General features: G+C 39.4%; 1 protein-coding gene across 2 annotated transcripts in view; it reads left to right on the plus strand.

Moving 5' to 3' along the window:
* Positions 1–21,170, plus strand: part of slc30a6 (solute carrier family 30 member 6) — an 86,264-nt gene that overhangs the window by 55,030 nt on the left and 10,064 nt on the right. Inside the window, exon 15 of one of the 2 annotated variants that reach the window (XM_030440950.1) lies at positions 31–206. The exons of the other annotated variant lie outside the window; for it this stretch is intronic. Coding sequence (XP_030296810.1) covers positions 31–63 — 33 coding nt within the window. The 3' untranslated portion in view covers positions 64–206. Of the gene's footprint in view, positions 1–30; positions 207–21,170 lie in introns of those variants that run through there. 2 annotated transcript variants of the gene reach the window in all.

Genomic DNA, 21,170 nt, shown 5'->3' on the forward strand with positions numbered 1-21,170 from the left:
AATATGTTGTTCTGCTCCTTGTGTCAACAGTTGCTGCTGGGATCTGATCCCGTCGTTCACTGATTGGACTGAGTCGATGAGCCTTCAGACTCACAGATGGTTCCGCAAACTGGACCTCCTGGATTGTATTTTTGTCTCACTGGTACCTGACAAACCAGACCAGCCACTGTCTTTGGTCTGGTGCTCCTTATTCTGCTGCTGAACAGGTTCAGATCTCAGCCGAGCTCTCATTAACTCCTGTTTATGTCGTGTGTTTCTAACGATGATTATAAAGTCGTCTCACAGTCGTTCACTGAAGATTGTTTTGTGGTGTGTCGTGATCTTGACAGCCTCGCAAAGCAGCTGACAGATTTCCTGTTTGGTTAAATGTTGATGACACTTTATTAAATGAATCTAATCTAAATACAGTTAATGTGCATCTTCGCACACACACTCAGCTCCCACTGTCCGTCCTGAAACCTGTTTAAGTGCCTCGTCTGAAGAATTTAATTTCCTCTGCAGAAGAGGATAATCCCTCCTCTGTTTTTGTTCGCTGGCTTTTGGAAGAGATTTTGACCAAACAATCAAAGAAGTACTTTGGCCTCGGAGCTTAGCAGGGCTTCTGCTCCCTGAGCGTTGGATGTGCTCAACGGCCCTAAGCCTCTAAAAAGGTCCCCTGGCATTTTAAAGTTCAGAGCCACGGCGTTTGTATTAGTGTTGACTTCACATGCTTGTTACAAAACAAATGGGGTAGAGCCTTTGTAATCTGTGCTGAAAATCCCCCGGAAAATGAACGAGATCTGTGCCGCGTCTCTGCTTTCTGGGTCAGCCCCGACACACATGGTTCACACCGCGGAGGTCGCCGACGACCATGTGTTCATGCTGCTGCAAACGGCTCGGGTCCAAACACCAGAGGAGGGCCACTCAGATTAAAGGACGGTTCAGTTGAGTTTTGGTAAATACAGAACACTTTTTTTGCTCAGCTTTTGTTCTGTTCATTCTACTGTAACTGACTGAAACAAGTCTTTTAGGTCAAACTACAGTAATGCAGACTAACCTCCCAAATCCACTGCAGAGGTGATGTTCTGTGTTGAATCTGCTGTTCTTTCAACAGTTCACTCAGTCTTCATCTGCTTCCTCCTGATGATATAAAGTCAGGTGAAGTGTTGTAGTCCACAGAACAGTTCTGGAGCTTCACAGTAAAACAGAACTGCAGCATTATGCTAAACAGCTGAAGCAGCTGGAGACTTGATTTAAAACAGAGAAGCTGCTCAGGAGTGAAGCTGCTGAGGAGTGAAGCTGTCTCAGGAATGAAGCTGTTCGGGAGTGAAGCTGCCCGGGAGTGAAGCTGCTCGGGAGTGAAGCTGCTCGGGAGTGAAGCTGCTCATAGGTGAAGCTGCTCGGGAGTGAAGCTGCTCAGAAGTGAAGCTGCTCATAGGTGAAGCTGCTCGGGAGTGAAGCTGCTCAGGAGTAAAGCTGCTGACCAGTGAAGCTGATCAGGAGTGAAGCTGCTCGGGAGTGAAGCTGCTCAGGAGTAAAGCTGCTTGGGAGTGAAGCTGTTCAGGAGTGAAGCTGCTCATCAGTGAAGCTGCTCAGGAGTAAAGCTGCTGACCAGTGAAGCTGCTCGGGAGTGAAGCTGCTCAGGAGTGAAGCTGCTCGGGAGTGTAGCTGCTCAGGAGTAAAGCTGCTGACCAGTGAAGCTGCTCGGGAGTGAAGCTGCTCAGGAGTGAAGCTGCTCGGGAGTGTAGCTGCTCAGGAGTAAAGCTGCTGACCAGTGAAGCTGCTCGGGGAGTGAAGCTGCTCTGTCGTCTGCTGGTACAGCAGAAGAACTTCTGTATCTGTTGTCAGACTGCAGCAGTTTGAACAGACTGTGGCTGTTGTCTTTTAGTATCCACTGATGTTCTGGCTGGTTCCAGAGCCTTCCTGTCCCAGGCCGTGTTGAACCAAGCCAGTTTGTGATGTTTGTAGAATCTGGCTCCTCCATTTATCCTATTCGATTCCCAGGTACCTAAAACTGTTCATCTGCTGATGTAGACAGGTATGTGTGTGTGTTTGCTTCCTTCTTTCAAAGATCAACAGTCAGTTGCTTGGTTCTGCAGACGTTGAGCAGCAGATTGTTCTCTGTGCACCAATATGAACTCTCGTCATTCGACGTTACGTAGAGGAGGTGCCAATCCGAACTCTCTGGAGTTTGCTTGTGAGGAAGTCCAATGTCATGTCCCATAAAACTCAACATTTAAGAAAATGCAACCTCTCTGAGGACAACACTTTATGAAGTGCTGTGATTTGACCCTCAGGGCCACCAAAAGACACTGTAACTTTAAATCTATAAGAAGAAATAAATATGAAAAAAGAACAAACATCTTCAAACAACAGATTTTATAAAACGACTCTTTGTGTTAATGTGGCTGCAGCTCCGTCCTGGCAGCAGTGTCAGTGAGGTCATAGAATTAATGATGTCAGAGGGTGGAGGAGGTCACAGCGTCTGCTAACTGGGGCAGAAAAAAGGGGGGCGGGGCCTGTGACATTACTGACACCTGGATCTTCCAATAGTCTCACAGAGGTGTATGTCATTTATGTTTTTACTGCATCAGCATCCGCAGGAGGCAGCAGCGTTAAACAGAACGAGGCCACTGTGTTAATCTGTGTGTGTGTGTGTGTGTGTGTTGTGTAACGTTGGCAGTGAACACTGTGTTCAGACCGGCGGGATCACTGCATCTGTTTACAGCGACCTGCAGATTAAATCAGACCTCACACTTCAAATAGAGACTAATCCAACACACACACACACTCAGCGTCCTGCGGGAACATTAAAGTCGGCGATCTAATCCAGCGAGTTCAAATAGAAACACTTAGTTTGAGAGTTTGAGTTGTAATCATGGAGTGTGTTTCCAACATCCGCCAAAAACACACACACACATTCACACACATCTATACTATCTCTGTACAGCTGTTATATCTTTATGTAGCTTCCTGTTGACGCACACACTCTTGTCACTGTCTGGATTTATTCAGCCTGTTTAAAATCTGGATTTTAAGTCCAGCTGGATGTAAATCCAAAAGATCTGAAAGATCCAAAAACAAAACAACGATCTCCATCCAGATGTTCTGCAAGCTTTAATCAAATATTCAGAAAATTGGGAAAGAAAAGAAAAATTTAATTTACGCTCGTTTTCATCCGTTACACGAATGTTCTTCTTCCACCTCAAGAACTGTTGATGAAGAGGAAGATGAAGAAGAGGAAGTAGACACGAGATCACTCTCTGACTCTCTCAACAGACGAGCAGATGAAACGCAGCGTTACCGTCAAATCAAATATATATTTATTTAGAACATTGTTGGAAACATTTGGGATAATGTAAGAACACAACTTGACAACATACAGAACAAAGACGGATTCGTTTTTAGACTTTTTCATTGCAGAAATGTTTTATATGTTCAGCCGAGCATGAAAACGTGCACAAGAAAAAAAAAAAAATTTGTTTTGTTTTTCTGCGTTTCCAAACATGGAATATTGTCTTATATGTTGAGAAATCATCTGTAATCCACAACTGATCGTCTTTGTATTAAAGCTGTAACTTGTAACTTTTCTGCACAAGATGTTAACGGGTGCTAAAATGTAAAAAGCTGTAATGTAAGCTAAAGGTTACAGCACAAACAAGCAGAAGCAAAAGAAAATGTGATTCTTAAAAAGACCATCTGAGCTCCTCAGGCTCCGTCCCAGACGAACAGCAGCACCTCCTCGTCGTATGTCAGAGGTCAGAGGTCACAGTCGACCCTCAGTCTCGGGCTCAGACGGGCCGCAGTGTCTCCACTGTAGCGGCAGGGCGGCGCTGTCGAGCCAAACTTGGACTTGGCTCAGTTTGACGCTGATGCTGTTTGACGCGTCGCCGCCTCCTCGCTCAGCCGCAGTCAAACACAGAGTGCTTCACTCCCATTAACAATGCATACAGTGTTTGTGTGTGTGTGTGTGTGTGTGTGTGTGTGTGTGTGTGTGGACTCTTGTATTTGATCCGACATTAATTTTCTTCTATAATATCTGCTTGTTGTTATTTTCTTGTTTAAATGAAGCAGAAATGTTATTTACATTGAATGAATTTAATGTAAAATGATTTATAGATACAACATATTATTATTATTATTATTATTTGTATTCACCAGACTAGTTTTACAGCTGCGACTACAGTTTAATTACACACATTTTGGAGGTTCTCTAATGTCAGATAGTCCACAACAATAAATTAAAGGAGAATTATCAGAAAACGTAAATTGAATTGCACATTTCCATTAAACTGAAGTCTGAATAATTTCATTTCATTTAATTTCTTTCTTCATTTGCATTAAAAACAGATAATTGTGTGTAAATATGACACATTGTTTCCTGATACGTTTCACAGAAATAAAAGATAAAGGAAGTCTTGCCAACGAGCTAACTGTTCCATAGTGTCATTAGCAGGGTTTGTCTGTATTCTTCCATCTGTCACTACAAGTTATTATCGTGTTGTGTTTTAATTTTGCAATGCAGACGTGTTAATCTCATGTTGTCAACAGAAACAAAAGTCATAGTTTTCGTTAATGAAATGAACACCGGACAAAACACTCAGAATGTCTTCTGTCATGAAAACACACACACAGACTCACACAATGCAAACATCACCATCATGAAACTTTACGTTACTCAACAGTAAATGTTTGTCAGTAATTTGAGCCATTCATCAGAGGAAGACTGAAAGAGATTCTTCTGTGTGTCGTTGTGATTAACTCGAGCAACAGCGGCACCACAGAAGAAGAAAAAAGAAATAGCACAGTTTCATTTTGGCTTCAAGCAGAAAAACGTTGCAGGAAACAGCCTCTTTAAAGAACAGAGTGGAAGTCGATAATATCTTTTGTTTCCAAAGTGATTCAGCTGCAAATGTTCAGCGTGTGCGCGTATGTGTGCGTGCGCGTATGTGTGCGTGCGCGTATGTGTGCGTGCGTGCGCATATGTGTGCATGCGTGCGTATGTGTGCGTGCGTGTGTGCGTGTGCTGTCATACATGTCTGCAGCAGTAGGTGTGTATCGATGGTGGAGGACGGCGGGTGGACAGACAGACAGACAGATGGGTCGGTTTGGTTTGTTTAGCAGAAACACTCAGAGGGCAGCGGGGTGAGCTGTGTTTCCATACAACAGCAAACTGCCACAGGGCGGAGGGGGGGATGGTGTGTGTGTGTGTGAGTAAGGCGATGCAGACGAATAAAGGGGGTAAACAAGGCCCAGAGGTCAGTAAAGCGAACATGTGACCTGGATATTTGCTGGTTTTGAAGGTCGGTCGGCTGTTTTGGGGAAAAAACGAGGCAGGATGACGACACGTACGGAGCGACTGGACCGAACAGAACCGAACCGACTGCACTTCTTTAATAATGCTCTTGTGATACAGTGTAGATTTGATATCAACATATACGTGTTTATTGTTTATAAGCACTCAAAACGTGTTAATAGACATTAAAGAACGTTAATAAAACGTATTATTCATTTTTATAATTGTTTACAATCAGATACACATTAATTGAGCTTAACTTAAGTTACGAAGTCTTCTTTTGGCTGCCTGATTAATAATTAAGTTTATCATTTACTTATTAATCTTTAGCTGTTCTTTTCTGAGGGTTCAGACCAAACTTTCAGTCTTTTCTCCTGAAAAGACGCAAATATATTTGTCTCCCAGAATGCTGAAGTCTGTTTTTAAGCTTAAAAGGAGTTTAAGAATATTAAAAACCTACAAAATAAACATCACAAATACAACCAGGAGGTGAAATGTCCCTATGAAAACTAGGGGTGTAACGGTATGGGATTTTACAGTACGGTACGGTGACGGTGTTAGTACAGTATACCGCAGTATTTCACGGTGACGGTATTTTATTTTTTACCCTCTTTCGTCTTTTTTTTAATTTAGCATGACGTCACTGCCATGCGCCAAACAAACAACCAATCTACAAGTGAACAAAGCGTTGCAAAGCGTCGTAGTGATGCCTTGTAGATCTGCATATTCTGTAGACAACAAGACCATGCCGTTCCACGGAGAATGAAAGCGACGTACAACAACAATAACCATGCTCTTTGAATGAAACATCGTAGACCGGCTACAGTGGGATAATGATTCATCTTACCTGCTTGGACTTAAGCTGTGCATATTCTTTTTTATGCCACTGATGGGACATCATGTTAGATGTATTCGCCGATCTTGCAACTGCTTTCCTGTTGCATAGTTTACAAGTCGGCTCTCCGTCGTCCTTTATGGATCCATCCGGTTGTTTTGGGTAGCCAAAAAACTCCCAAACAAATGAACGGAGTCGCTTGGCTGGACAATAAAGAGGTGGTGAAGTAGGGAACATCGGGTCAACCGGGCCCGCGGGTAAATCTGCCTCTGGTTCGGAGTCTGCCATCATCATGCCATGCTTTTTTCTAGCTTCCTGGATCATGTGGGTCTCGCGTGTTTTTACCAAAACTACCTTTTTTGATTGGGCTGTCACTGAACCAACTAAAAGACGCTGACCATGCAGCCTGCCCTGAACTAAATGGAATATAGGCCTACATTTGAGCAGCACACAGGTAGGAAACGCTTTTTCAATCTACTGCTGCAGCTGTAAAATTAGATTATAATGTGACTGAGTGACAACTGACCACCACTGATCTTAATGTGAACGTGAAGTGAAATGTTTTATTTGTGAGTTCCCTACTCGTGTAAGTGGAGTTGCGCCGGCAGCGCTGCATAATATTAAAATAATTAATTAATTAGCGTCACCGTGAGCTTGGAAATCTCACGGTGTCACCACCGTGGCTTTACACCACCGTGGTATACCGAAATACGGTATACCTTTTCACCCCTAATGAAACATTCACATGGTTATACAGCAAGGTGGACCTCTGTTCTGATCCGGGCTCAGACACCATCCCGACCGAAGCAGCTCAGGAGACTCTCAGGCTGTCTGGACACGTCGCAAATCACATACATGATGTAACTCAGCCAGTCGGCTTAAAGTACCTGTTTTAGTCGCCACAAAAACATGTTTCTCTGTCGTCCTCCAGCTTCCTCCTGCGGTCCAAAGACAAGAACGTGAGGCTGTTTGTCCGACAGGTCAGTGATGTGATGATCCAGCAACTCGTCCAGAGTTTATTCCTCCCTGTAAAGGACGACAGACGACGGATGAACCGAGTAGCTGTTTTACATAAACGTAACCAAACTATAACTTGTCAACATAATAACATTTAAAGCTTTATTTATATGAGTGTAATCAGACGTTATGTATAACATATAAGTTCGGTACTGAAGGTAGAGCACCTCAGCTGAAGGCTTAGATTCGATGAGCTGGCAGTGATAATACGACGGCTTCTGTCAGGGTCTCCTGAGGATATGTGGTCTGTGGTGACCTGACGGTGGCCTGTGAGGCTGAGTGTGGAGAGTCAGATGCACCTGAGGGGTTTTTAACGGCGGTTGACTGAAATAAGAGACACCGACTTCTGTAGGTGCTGCAGCAACATCGACTACAAAGTCAGACCGGGTGACTTCTTTTCAAAGCTGTCTGCCTACATTACCCACAATGCATCTGGTGACATCACTGGAGGCAGTTTACCAGATGCATGCAGCTTCTTCTGCAGCCACAGCAGGTCTCAGAGTTGTTTTTAATGGAGGTTCAGTCGACGTGTAAGTCTGAGATCAGCCCGAGAGAGGGAGCCAGGAGAGAGAGAGACGGTCACCCCCAGAGTGCCTCTTATAGCTGCAACTGCCCCCCCACCACACACACACACACACACACACCCTCACACACACACACACACACACACACACACACACAGTCCTACACACTCCCCTACATCAGGCTGCTCATAGACACTTATCGCCACCCTTGACTAACCCCATTGGCAGCTCTGCTCAGTGTGTGTGTGTGTGTGTGTGTGTGTGTGTGTGCGTGCATGCGTGTGTGTGTGTGTTTGACACTCATGCGGGCCGACAGCCGGGTCTCCGGGTCATTCTCTGGGACGTCTCAGGGCCCCCGTCAGTCCTGACCGCCCGCCAAACTGTCTCCCTCACGGCCGGCGATGGTGCCTCCCCTCTGTACCCTGCACACACACACACACACACACACACACACACACACACACACACACATACTGTACATGATGTTTTACATCCACACTTTCAAAGGTGAAACTTGTTAAGTGTTTTTAAGTGTGGATATAAAACATCACGTACAGTGTGTGTGTGTGTGTGTGTGTGTGTGTGTGTGGATGTATATTGTGTGTTTTTTGACAGTGTATTTAATTTACATGCACATTTTCACCGTCTGCACGTTAAACTATAATTTTCCAGGATCATTATTTTAGTTTTCAGAGTTTTTATTCTTGATTTGTAATTTTGTAAAAACAACAAAACAATCTGAACTTTATTGAACTCTTATAACCAGGATGATTAATATACAGTATATTTATTTAACGTTCTTTTGAATTTTTATCACTCAGCTTGTGTAAAATTAAATATACAGAAATATTGTTGCAGTGAACGTCAGTGCTTCACTGTTTAACATAAAACAAAACTTCATAGACTTTAAACTATCTTTATTTCTAATAACAGTTAATTTGTAATAACAGCAGCAGCCTCGTTAATGTCTTGTTGTCTTTATTGTTTTATTCTTGGATGCAGTTTTTGAGGCCGATGGTGACTTTTCTTTAGACTAGTTTACTTTCAAATTTGACAGTAATATTAATTATTAATGCTCAATATTTTTGTGTTTCGGCAGCACAGAGGAAATTTTAAATCAGCTCTGAGGACAAACGTTCACTCAGGGAAATGATTTGTTTATTGTTTATTGAGAGATTTGTGTGATTTATTACCGCAGAGAGACTTACGGTGGCCCTGAGGGTCAAAAACACAACATAACGTCATTTTTCTGAATTGTTGTTTTTTTTGGGTCTTCAGAGCCACCGTACATGATTAATGTATCAGTTCCCTTCAACTTTATAGGTAAAACTTGAATAAACACATTGATTTTATTTGATTTATTCACATGATAGAAGAACTTTGTATTAAATGTTGAACTTTAATATGTCATCAAGAAACTTAAATTCCAGTGAAGGGAGATAATGTTTACAACAAAATACATTTCCAGCTTCTGTCTTTCGTCAGCTGGTCGGCTGCACGGGAAGAAATCTGGAATACAAAATCAATAAACGGGATCGAATTACAAGAACAAATCCACAGATATGATTTCAGAGGCACTTTCTTGCCCCCCAGAGGATGAACCACCAGCGCCGGCCTCTGATGTTGTTGGTTCTGTTCGACACTGTGGATCAATCACATCTATTAGAAATGAAACCTTTTAGAACTTTTTTTCCATAAACGAGCAGAAACTCGGCCGACACAGTCATTAAGACATTCCTGTCCGAGCTGCAGCTCTCGGTGGCCTCTCTGTTATGTGTGTGTGTGTGTGTGTGTGTGTGTGTGTGTGTGTGTGTGTGTGTGTGTGTGTGTGTGTGACAGGGCAGGGTGTCTGTGTTTGGACTTCCTCGCTGTGTGTCTTCAGTCCGTCGTGTCGGAGCAGCAGCTGCACGCTGGAGAAAGTTGAAAGTTTTGGCCCCGGATCGTCTGACCCGCCACCTGCTTGACGGGACGACCCGCCACCTGCTTCACTCTGATTGGCTGCCTGACAGGAAGCAGGACTGTGCGGTAAGACGCGCGCTCAATACCATTTAAAATTTTTGCCACCACCTTTTGTGGCAGTGGTTGAAATCTCGCCGTGTGACTCTTCAAGACCCTCGTACGTCATCAGTAGTCATCGCTCACAACTAGATATTAGCATTAGCATTAGCATCGACGCTCGCAACTCCATCACCTGGACTCTAGCGGGGCTCTATACAGCGGTGTAGCGGTGATGTACTGTTGAAGCTAACTGAAGTTAGCATCGCTCTGGTTCCCTCTGTGGGATTTTCGAATCAGATTTTGGATTATTCTAGAAAATAATCTGAAGTCTCTGATCCTCCGAGGTTCTGTTCATCCAGATAATCTTCACAGATGAACACCACAGTATATTTCGCTATATGCTGGCTAAAAACTTCTCGATCCCACAATGCTGTGCGCAAGATAGCGGCCCTTAGAGTGGAGATAAAAAACACAAAGAATGAATATTATATTCTATTTGTGAAGTTAAATTTCTTTTCTATGATTGTAGTTTAATCCGTTTGTGTCGCGATTGTACTGCATCACATCCTGTGTGAGATGAAGAAGTACGTTGTTTAGTCGTCAGCTGTTGTTGCTCAGTTCACTGTTTACATCAACATATGATACAAACTGTTCATCAGATCAGCCTGACGGGATCATGTGTTGGTTAGTTTGTCTGCAGCTGATCTCTCACATCATTTGACCCGTCAGCACATTGTTGTTTTTAAAACTGAGAACTCCAGAACCTCTCGTGGTCACAGCCGTTCACATTATTTACAGTCCAAACCTTTTTATTAAATGACGACTCGTCGCTCCTCTTAAAGAAACAGTTCAGGAGCTGACTGTGATGTCAGGAGGTGGAGTTACGTAAATAAGCCAGTGACGACTGTTCGAGACTGTGTTTCAACATTTTTAAATGTGAAACTCCTGGACGTGTTTGTGTGATGAACAGGAATGATCTCCATGTCAGAGTTTTAGTCCAGTCCTGTTTTTAACCTTCTCAGTTTTTAAATATCATCCAAAGGTTTTTTGGGGGATTCAGGGATCAAAACCACAGGATCCTACATTTCCCATAATTCCCGGCCACCGTGTACAGGTTCTACACACGTCACAGATAAACTTTAGACTCTGAACCAGCAGGAAAGATTAACTTTCTAGACTGTTCCTCAGAAGATAAAACAGCTCCTCATCAAACTGAATGTTTCCTGATTTAAAGGAGCATGCTGTAGTTTTTAAAGTGACATCAAAACCAAACCTCTTTTAAAAGAGGTCAGGCTGTCAGGATGGTTAACAACACTGAGATCAAACAGAAGGATCAGAATTCAGTTTTCTGCCTTCTGGAGAGAAAATATCAATAATAACAAGTGAATAATTGTTCCTATGTTACTTAAGATTTTAAAATAATGCTTCTTAAGGTTCATGTTGTCACACTCAAGATCTGTCCGGGGCTCAAAACCTTTTTGAGGTTCTGGTCTTTTACTCGACCACATTTGTTTCTCGGTCTGGTGGCTGCAGATGTTTGACTGAATAAAGACTCGACCTCCAGATGTTTCCTGATGAGTCAGCAGTATTGTGTTACAGGTGGAGGTGAAACATGGAGAGAGGCGAGTGTAGAATCATTTCATCTCCTGGAAAACAAAGTCAGAGTCACCTCGACTAAGATTATTTATTATTTTATCAAGACACACACGTATATTTATACATACATACATATATATGGCAATATATATATAAACATTTATTTATTATTTTGACATGGGTCATCAGATCGGTTTCAGGAGCGTCTCTGGTTTGCAGGGTCCACATTTGATCATGCGGAGTTTGACTGCTCGTGACTCGGTTTGTCCTGCTGGGTCTTGGTCTTGTGTCGGTCATGATACATTCTGGTCTCGGTCTTGACTTGGTCCGATTGGTGGTCCTGCTCGAGGCTTCATGAACTGTTCTCATCATCGGCATTATCATGTTGAATGCTTTACATTTGACTTTCTAATTCTCAGGGATGCAGAATAATTCACCCTCCAGCAGGATTTTTATAATATTCATCAGATTTCATTAATTCATTTATTCTTTCATTGTTTCTCGATCGACTCTGAAGGCTGAGTGAAGTCACGACACAGAAACAAACCGTGCAGCAGATTTAACAAAGGAGGAGCTCAAACAACTGAGACATGAGACTCTGGAGGGAAACAGTGCAGCAGTTTATGCTCTGTTGTAGAGCTGCAGACATATTATATTTTTCCTTTATCAAGTATACTGATAATCAATAATCACAGTATCTCCTCAGATAATCGACTAATTCCTGTAAGTCTGCAACACAACACAAACACAAACTCACAGATGTTCAAACTCAGGAAACAAAACACTGAACATTTTTACATTTCAGAAGCTCAGTAATAATAATAATTAGTCAATCACAGTTTTTGTCTTTGATTAAATAGCTTCACATATCCCAGGGTGTGTGTGTGTGTGTGTGTGTGTGTGTGTGTGTGTGTATTGTTCAGTGTGGGATCCATCAGAGGGCAGTAGAGTCTCTGCTGGTTTGTAACTGGGCACACAGGTTCACAGTGTGCTGGTCCAGCTCATATTGTTATTGTTGTTGTTGTTGTTGTTAATGATGATGAATAATATCTTATTATTATATTACTGTGATTAGAAAACATCTCGATCAATAACAACGTTCAGAAACTATAAAAGGAGCCAAACGGGCCGAAGAAAGCAGCAAAATCTGAGAGTTCAGTTTTGTTGTAATGGGATTACACACACACACACAGACACACACACACACACACACACACACACACACACACACATACTTACACACACACACACACACACACACACACACACACTTACACACTTACACACACACACACACACACAGTGTCCCGCTGGAGGTGTGAGTCTCCTCCTCACTCGAACCTCTCGGTGACCCGGCTGCAGAGTTTCCTAGATTACATGTGTTCCGACAGGATTACAGGACTCCAGTTTCAGAGATATTACAGAAATTATAGATTTATATACGTTCATCGTCCCAGAATGCCTTGCTGCTTCTATCAGCTGATCTCTGTCAACACAGACGTGTTTATGTTCAGATTCAGATTCATGTCACTGTGTCACAGTTTATATGTGTCTTAATACTTTTATTACTGTCAGAACAACATATTATCAGTTAATAAATCAAATGAGGTAATATTATATTATATTATGTTATATCATATTATATTATATTATATTATATTATAGATGCTTTCTGAGGGAGAAAGACTTTTATCCTTCTTACTCTACTTTTACTTATAAAACACGTGATCAATTAATTAGATATCGATGGTTACAGGCAGGTGTTTGACTCCTTATTATAATAATTAAGATTAAATCACTAATAACACTTATCTCACTTAAAACTTATAACACTTATCTCCACATCAAGCAGCAACTTTAAACACTGTTTAACTCATCAAAACATAAAAATAGTGTAATATAAAACAACGATTGTAAGTAAAAATTTAAATGATAAATAAATATAAATATATAAATACAATAGGAAATAACAGTATTAGTGATAATAAATTACTTTTATCAGTAGTTGTATTGTTGTTATTTAATGATCAGTTAATATATAATGACAGAATAATGTTTTGTATTTTATAATAATAATAATTCATCTTTGTGCAGTTTGTGGACGAGATGTAAAATATAGAATATAATGTTTTTCAGACTTAGAGCTGAATTTTTTTTTTTTTGCAGTATAAATACTTCACTCTTCAGGTTTATTTTGCTGATAAAACTTTTGTACTTTAAGTATTTTCACGACTTTTGTGGAAAAGATGTGAAATACATAAAAACTCCTGGTCTTGCTTTTAAAATGTTTCTCAATAAAAAGTCCAGAAATGTTCTTTAACTGCCTCCTGTCAGTGTTAATGATCATGTTTTAATTATTTTACTCTCATTACATACTGGAGACACAAGTTTAGATACTAATAAATATAAACTAAGTTGTTTATATGAGCTGTATTTATGTATTTATAACAGGACTGAAGTGAGCCGTGTGATTTTAAGACAATAACTTCATGTTAGTGTACTGATGTAAATAAACTTGAGAGTCAAATTATCTTTATTTCACAAAACAAACACAAATAAAAGAGAAATAATCTGATATAAATTGATGTAATTTTAGTTTTTTAAATATAACAACTTTTAAATTTACATATCGACCACCTTTATTTAATAATCTGACCCTCAGTTCACTGAATAATGAACTCTGAGCTTCTCTGAAACACAAGAAGAGTTAAAGGTTTGTTCACGGCTTCACATCCAGGGGGCGCTGTGGACACACACACACACACACACACACACACACACACACACACACACACACACTCTAGAGCACTGCGTGTGTGTACAGAAACATTTTTTGATAAAAAAACAACAAAGAGCAAAAAACACAGGAACAGAAAATAGAATAAAATAAAAATGTGTGTGTTTAAATGTGTTTGAACATCAGCACATGTTCAGGATTTTAAATTCAGTATTTAAAGATAAAAATAAAGAAATGTTTCCGGTCACACGGTTAAATAAAACACACTTACAGTATGTTGATCTTTTTTCTTAAAGGCCTCGAGTTTGAATCCTGAATTAAAGTCGTTTGTTGCAGTTTGTTACTCCAAATGTGACATATACACTTTATTTTCACTCTTTTTTATATTTAGTTTTATTAGTCTGATCACAAAGAAGAAGAAGAAAAATAGAAGACTGAATAAAAAGAGGTGTGAGCTCACAGATATCTGAGAGGAAACTAAATCTGTGGCTCGTGAATCTCAAATATTTTGACATTAAACATATTTTAATCTAGAGACATCACAGTGCCCCGCCCCATCCGTTTGATTGACAGGTGGTCTCCAGGAAGTGCACCTCAGGACTTATCTGACCTGACAGACGTTTATCCAACGACCCACAGACGAGCAAGCGATCTGATTGGTCAAGCTCAGTTTTCCAGAAAAACAAGAAGCAGACTCGAACCAGGAAGTTCGAGCTCCGACTGAATCGAGCTGCAAACAGCTTCAAAAACACGAGATGAGTGACGGTCAACTAGCAAATATTAGTGATGCTGCTCGACAACTAAATAATTATGATGAAGAGAAACAACATCATGAATATCTTTGTTTTAATATCTGATTTCTGTAGGAATCAAAGAAAAAAACAAATCTTTAGTCCCCCCGAAAAAATATCTTAAAAAGTCTTTTTAAATGTTCCTGTTAATGAAAACTGTCCAGAGTCAAAAGAAACTGCTGACGGATTGTATAAATGTAAAGGCAACAAACATCTTTAGAGATAAAAGATATGAAAGACAAACAAATGTGTGATATTTAAGAAAATTAGTTGTTAAGGAGCATTGATCATTAAACAGCTCTGTTAAAGCAGAACTAAATTTAATAAAAGGAGAAACAAGGTTATAAGAGTCGAGTTATATTTATGATATCTACATAAATAAGTTATGTTTATAATTTTTACATAATTTTTAAAGGAAGAAGTGAAATATTTTTAGAGATTTCCAAAATAATTCAGTTGACGAGGGATTTCATGTTGACTGTATTTTAAAAATGTTTTGAAATTAAAACATGATTATTTAACTGGATCGTTTTCTTTGAATATAATATGATGCTTTTTTTAAAATTGCAGTTAATGTGATTTTGCTATTTTTAACAAATTAAAGTAAAAATTAACTATAATTTTTTCACTTTTTAATGTTTTTTGCTGCTGTTGTTGAGCATAAAAAGTAAAACACACACTGTAGCGGAAACGCAGCAAAACATTTTTTGATGTTTAATTGAAAATTGTAAAATAATAAAAATCAGGGAATAAAATTTAAATATCACTACATTTTCACAATTAAATTTAAAAACGATAAAATTTGATGCAGTTGACGTTTTAAAAAAAAATTTCTCTGTCGTGTCTTTAATTCACTTCTAATAATAATAATGATAATACATTTTATTTATACAGCGCTTTTACAGCTCTCAAAGACGCTTTACATAAAACCAAATACAGAGGAAAAATACATAGAGAAATAAATGAAAAGTACATAGAAGGACAAACAAACAATGTGCAAATAACTGTGTTTGTGATTGCGAAAGCTGATGGGAGGACTTCTGTCCAACAGAAACTGTTAATTTTCATATCGTGTGCCAAAAATTTGGACATAACTGAATTTAGATTTAAAGACGTGTATCTGTTTTTATTTTTTGATACTTTAGGCCTCATGGTGATGTTAGTCGAGCATGACCGAAAAAACATAATATATAATATAAATACCCGTTTTCCTGCTGCTGCAGGTTTAAATAAGGTTTAACTGTTATTTTCACATTAATCAAACATTTCAGGAGCAAAATGAAAAAGAAACGCTGCAATAAATTCAACAAAATGATGTTTGAGTGTCACTGAATGTTTAAAGATATTAAATGTGACCTCACGTTTCTCACTCACGTTTTTCTGATAAACGGTTAGACCAGATCTTTTTGTGTTATGCCGTGTCACAGAAATCAGACCAGCTGGGATATTATTGCTTGTGAGAGCGACGCGCAGGGTCAAGCCTTCATGTGCAATACCAAAACAAAGATGGAGGTGATCCTGTGAACCTGAACGCAGCGTCACACCAGCTCGACGCCACGAGGAGCTGAAGACAGTGAACTTCTTTCACCAGACACAATAAAGAAGACGACCGTCGTGCTAATTTCCTGCGCAGTGTTTCCCTGCTGAAGGTTTGGTGCCATGCTATCACCTACCTCCTGCAGCGTTAAAGGCACTGTCGACCACAGCGGCCATTTTGTGTCCTTAAACTGTTAATCCTTCACAGTTTTCTGTTCATGAAGCCTCAAACTTTGGCAGATTGGAAGCAGCTTTGTGTTTTCACCTCGACCTTCTCTGTCGTCTGCAGGCTACAGAGCCGACACCTGCCCAGAAACACACCCCGGGAGAGTGTGTGTGTGTGTGTATGTGTGGTTTCATGCCTGTCCTCCCCTCTCACCCTGACAGCCTCCTTTTCTTTTTGTTCTTTTACATTTTTTTAACCCAACTGTTTCCAACAGCTTCCACCAACCCGATGACCTCTCTGTTGATGGTACAGCAGCGGCCATCTTGTTTGAGGAGGCTGTAGTGTGTGTGTGCGTGTGTGTGTGTTGGGGGTGTTTTGTGCAGAAGCGTCGTCTATTGTTTGAGTCAGCTCTGATTTGATTAACAGTCCGTTGGTGGTCAGAGCTTCACTGGTCATTAACGACTGGTACGACTGGAAACTCTGGCACACAGCCATTAATGTGTGTGTGTGTGTGTGAGTGTGTGTGACTTAATTGCGTGTTTCTTTGTGTTTCTCTGTTTTAATCAGAGTTGATAGTTGAATGTAAGAATGTGTGTGTAGGTCTGTGGTGAGTGAACTTACGCACTGGTGTGCAAGTGACTGCAGTGTGTGTGTGTGTGTGTGTGTGTCAGAGAGGCGCTGGGGGTGGCAGTGTTGGTGTCTAGCTCCAGAATGTGGACAGCTTTTGGATGAATTGTCATGAAATTTTGGTACCCAACCCGTTTTTGTCCAGTCTGATGAACTCAAATGACCCTTCATCTTCATCATCTTCATCATCATCATCATCAACATCAACATCAACAGCAGCAGCTCTGTTCCAAATATGCTCCTTTGAATTAATTCAGACTAGATGTTATTCAACTTTAATTAAAATATGCAGTATTTTCAGACAACAGTAAATGTACAGTTCGGTTGGTCAGCTTTGGGGTTTTTACATCAGCCACATGAAACAAACTCCATTAAAACTTTGCTGAATTAGCTGTTGGCACTTCCTGTTAGCAGTGAACCTGTGGATGTTCAGACGACTGTGACTGGATCTCTGTGATACTGAAGAAAAGTTAAAACATGATGTTTCTAAGGCAAGTTCTGCGCATATGAGGAGCATCTTCTTTAATTTCAGAACATGAATTAATTATTAGACTCAGTAAATGGATGTTTTTTTTTATTTTTCACCAAATCATAAGTTACATTTTTTCAGCTACTCAACAATATCCCACGTACCCTCTACGTGGCTCAGCAGAACTTACCCCTGGGGTCCAAATGTCCTCGGCTCAGAAACACCCAAAACAGTTGCTCAGTTCAGAGGTGCCAAACTTTTTTCTCTCGGAAGACCTGGAACTTAATGTTGCTTCACAGGGCAAAAGCAAGTAGTTATTGTGTTGTATTGATACAATTCAGAGTTGTTCTTCTTAGTCTACACAAGAATCGGTGTAAATAAATGTTCTGCTAGGAAACTCTCACAGATCCAATTTGATTTCTCTCGTTGCCTCTCAGAGTTTCTGTCTGTCTAATTACTAGAGATCCTCTTCAAGTTATTACGCCTTTTATTGATACACGCTTTACACTACCGACTTTAATGTATTTATTTATATTCCACCATTGCTGTAAGTAACAAGTGATGCCATCGTCATTCAGCAAAGATAAAAGCAATAAACATGATTTACCAAAAATATTATATTTTGTGTTCCTACATATTTAAAGAGACTTTCTTTTGTGTGTGTTTTTTAACATCTGGGCAGAATTAATCCCAGTGCTGAGCCAACTGAAGACCACGGGCGCCACTTTGGGCCGCCCTGATTTAGTCCGTTAAACCTAAAAATGTGCTGCTTTCAAACTTTTCAGAAAACTATGGAAGCCCGGAGAGACAAAGTGAGAGGTTTTGTCTGGATATTCTCTCCAATATCCTTATTTTTTGTCATCTATATAAAGGATGACGATAAAGTTCACATTTCAGCCTCAAGAGTCTAAAATACAACATGTTAATTCATGAACTTTACACATGTTTGGATGCTTCTGGTCTTTATGCTAAGCTATGCTAAAAACATCCGCTCCGCAGCTCTGTGTTGAACAGTATCATTACAATACAGTAGTATTGTGTTGTTAACAGTAGTGTTGTGCTGTTAACAGAAGTATTGTTTTATGAACAGTAGTATTGTGTTGTTAATAGTAGTATTGTATTGTTAACAATAGTATTGTGCTGTTAACAGTAGTTTTGTGTTATTAACGGTAGTATTGTAATACCCTCAGTAGTATTGTGCTGTTAAAAGTAGTATTGTGTTGTTAACAGTAGTATTGTGCTGTTAACAGTGGCATTGTGATGTTAACAGTAGCATTGTGTTGTTAACAGTGGTATTGTGTTGTTAACAGTAGAATTGTAACAATAGTATTGTGTTGTTAACAGTGGCATTGTGATGTTAACAGTAGTATTGTGTTGTTAACAGAAGCATTGTGATGTTAACAATAGCATTGTGTTCTTAACAGTGACATTGTGATGTTAACAGTAGCATTGTGTTGTTAACAGTGGCATTGTGTTGTTAACAGTGGTATTGTGTTGTTTACAGTGGCATTGTGTTGTTAACAGTGGCATTGTGATGTTAACAGTAGTATTGTGTTGTTAACAGTGGTATTGTGTTGTTAACAGTAGTATTTTGATGTTAACAGTAGTATTGTGATGTTAACAGTGGTATTGTGTTGTTAACAGCAGCATTGTGTTGTTAACAGTAGTATTGTGATGTTAACAATAGTATTGAGATGGTAACAGTAGTATTGTGATGTTAACAGTAGCATTGTGTTGTTAAAAGTAGCATTGTGATGTTAACAGTAGTATTGAGATGTTAACAGGAGTATTTTGTTGTTAACAGTAGTATTGTGATGTTAACAGTAGTATTGTGTTGTTAACAGTAGCATTGTGATGTTAACAGTAGCATTGTGTTGTTAAGAGTAGCATTGTGATGTTAACAGTAGCATTGTGTTGTTAACAGTGGTATTGTGTTGTTTACAGTGGCATTGTGTTGTTAACAGTGGCATTGTGATGTCAATAGTAGTATTTTGTTGTTAACAGTGGTATTGTGTTGTTCACAGTAGTATTTTGATGTTAACAGTAGTATTGTGATGTTAACAGTGGTATTGTGTTGTTAACAGCGGCATTGTGTTGTTAACAGTAGCATTGTGATGTTAACAGTAGTATTGTGATGTTAGCAGGAGTATTTTGTTGTTAACAGTAGCATTGTGATGTTAACAGTAGTATTGAGATGTTAACAGGAGTATTTTGTTGTTAACAGTAGCATTGTGTTGTTAACAGTAGCATTGCGATGTTAACAGTAGCATTGTGTTGTTAACAGTGGTATTGTGTTGTTTACAGTGGCATTGTGTTGTTAACAGTGGCATTGTGATGTTAATAGTAGTATTGTGATGTTAACAGTGGCATTGTGAAGTTAACAGTAGCATTGTGATGTTAACAGTAGTATTGTGTTGTTAACAGTAGTATTGTGATGTTAACAATAGTATTGAGATGTTAACAGTAGTATTGTGATGTCAACAGTAGCATTGTGATGTTAACAGTGGTATTGTGTTGTTAACAGTAGTATTGTGATGTTAACAGTAGTATTGTGATGTTAACAGTAGCATTGTGATGTTAACAGTAGCATTGTGATGTTAACAGTGGTATTGTGTTGTTAACAGTAGTATTGTGATGTTAACAGTAGCATTGTGATGTTAACAGTAGCATTGTGATGTTAACAGTGGTATTGTGTTGTTAACAGTAGCATTGTGATGTTAACAGTAGCATTGTGATGTTAACAGTGGTATTGTGTTGTTAACAGTAGTATTGTGATGTTAACAGTAGTATTGTGATGTTAACAGTAGCATTGTGTTGTTAAAAGTAGTATTGAGATGTTAACAATAGTATTGTGCTGTTAACAGCAGTTTTGTGTTGTTAACGGTAATATTGTAATACCCCCAGTAGTATTGTGCTGTTAACAGTAGTATTGTGTTAACAGTAGTATTGTGTTGTTAACAGTAGCATTGTGATGTTAACAGTAGTATTGTGATGTTAACAGTAGCATTGTGATGTTAACAGTAGTATTGTGATGTTAACTGTAGTATTGTGTTGTTAACAGTAGGGTTTTGATTTTAACAGTAGTACTGAGATGTTAACAGTAGTATTGTGTTGTTAACAGTAGTATTGTGTTGTTAACAGTAGTATTGTGTTGTTAACAGTAGGATTTTGAAGTTAACAGTAGTATTGAGATGTTAACAGTAGTATTGAGATGTTAACAGTAGTATTGTGATGTTAACAGTAGCATTGTGTTGTTAACAGTAGCATTGTGTTGTTAACAGTGGTATTGTGTTGTTAACAGTGGCATTGTGTTGTTGACAGTGGTATTGTGATGTTAATAGTAGTATTGTGATGTTAACAGTAGTATTGTGTTGTTAACAGTAGGATTTTGATGTTAACAGTAGTATTGAGATGTTAGCAGTAGTATTGTGTTGTTAACAGTAGTATTGAGATGTTAACGATAGTATTGTGCTGTTAACAGCAGTTTTGTGTTGTTAACGGTAATATTGTAATACCCCCAGTAGTATTGTGCTGTTAACAGTAGTATTGTGTTCACAGTAGTATTGTGTTGTTAACAGTAGCATTGTGATGTTAACAGT

This window comes from Sparus aurata, chromosome 15 (assembly GCF_900880675.1).
Source record: "Sparus aurata chromosome 15, fSpaAur1.1, whole genome shotgun sequence".
NCBI classification, from domain to species: Eukaryota; Metazoa; Chordata; class Actinopteri; order Spariformes; family Sparidae; genus Sparus; species Sparus aurata.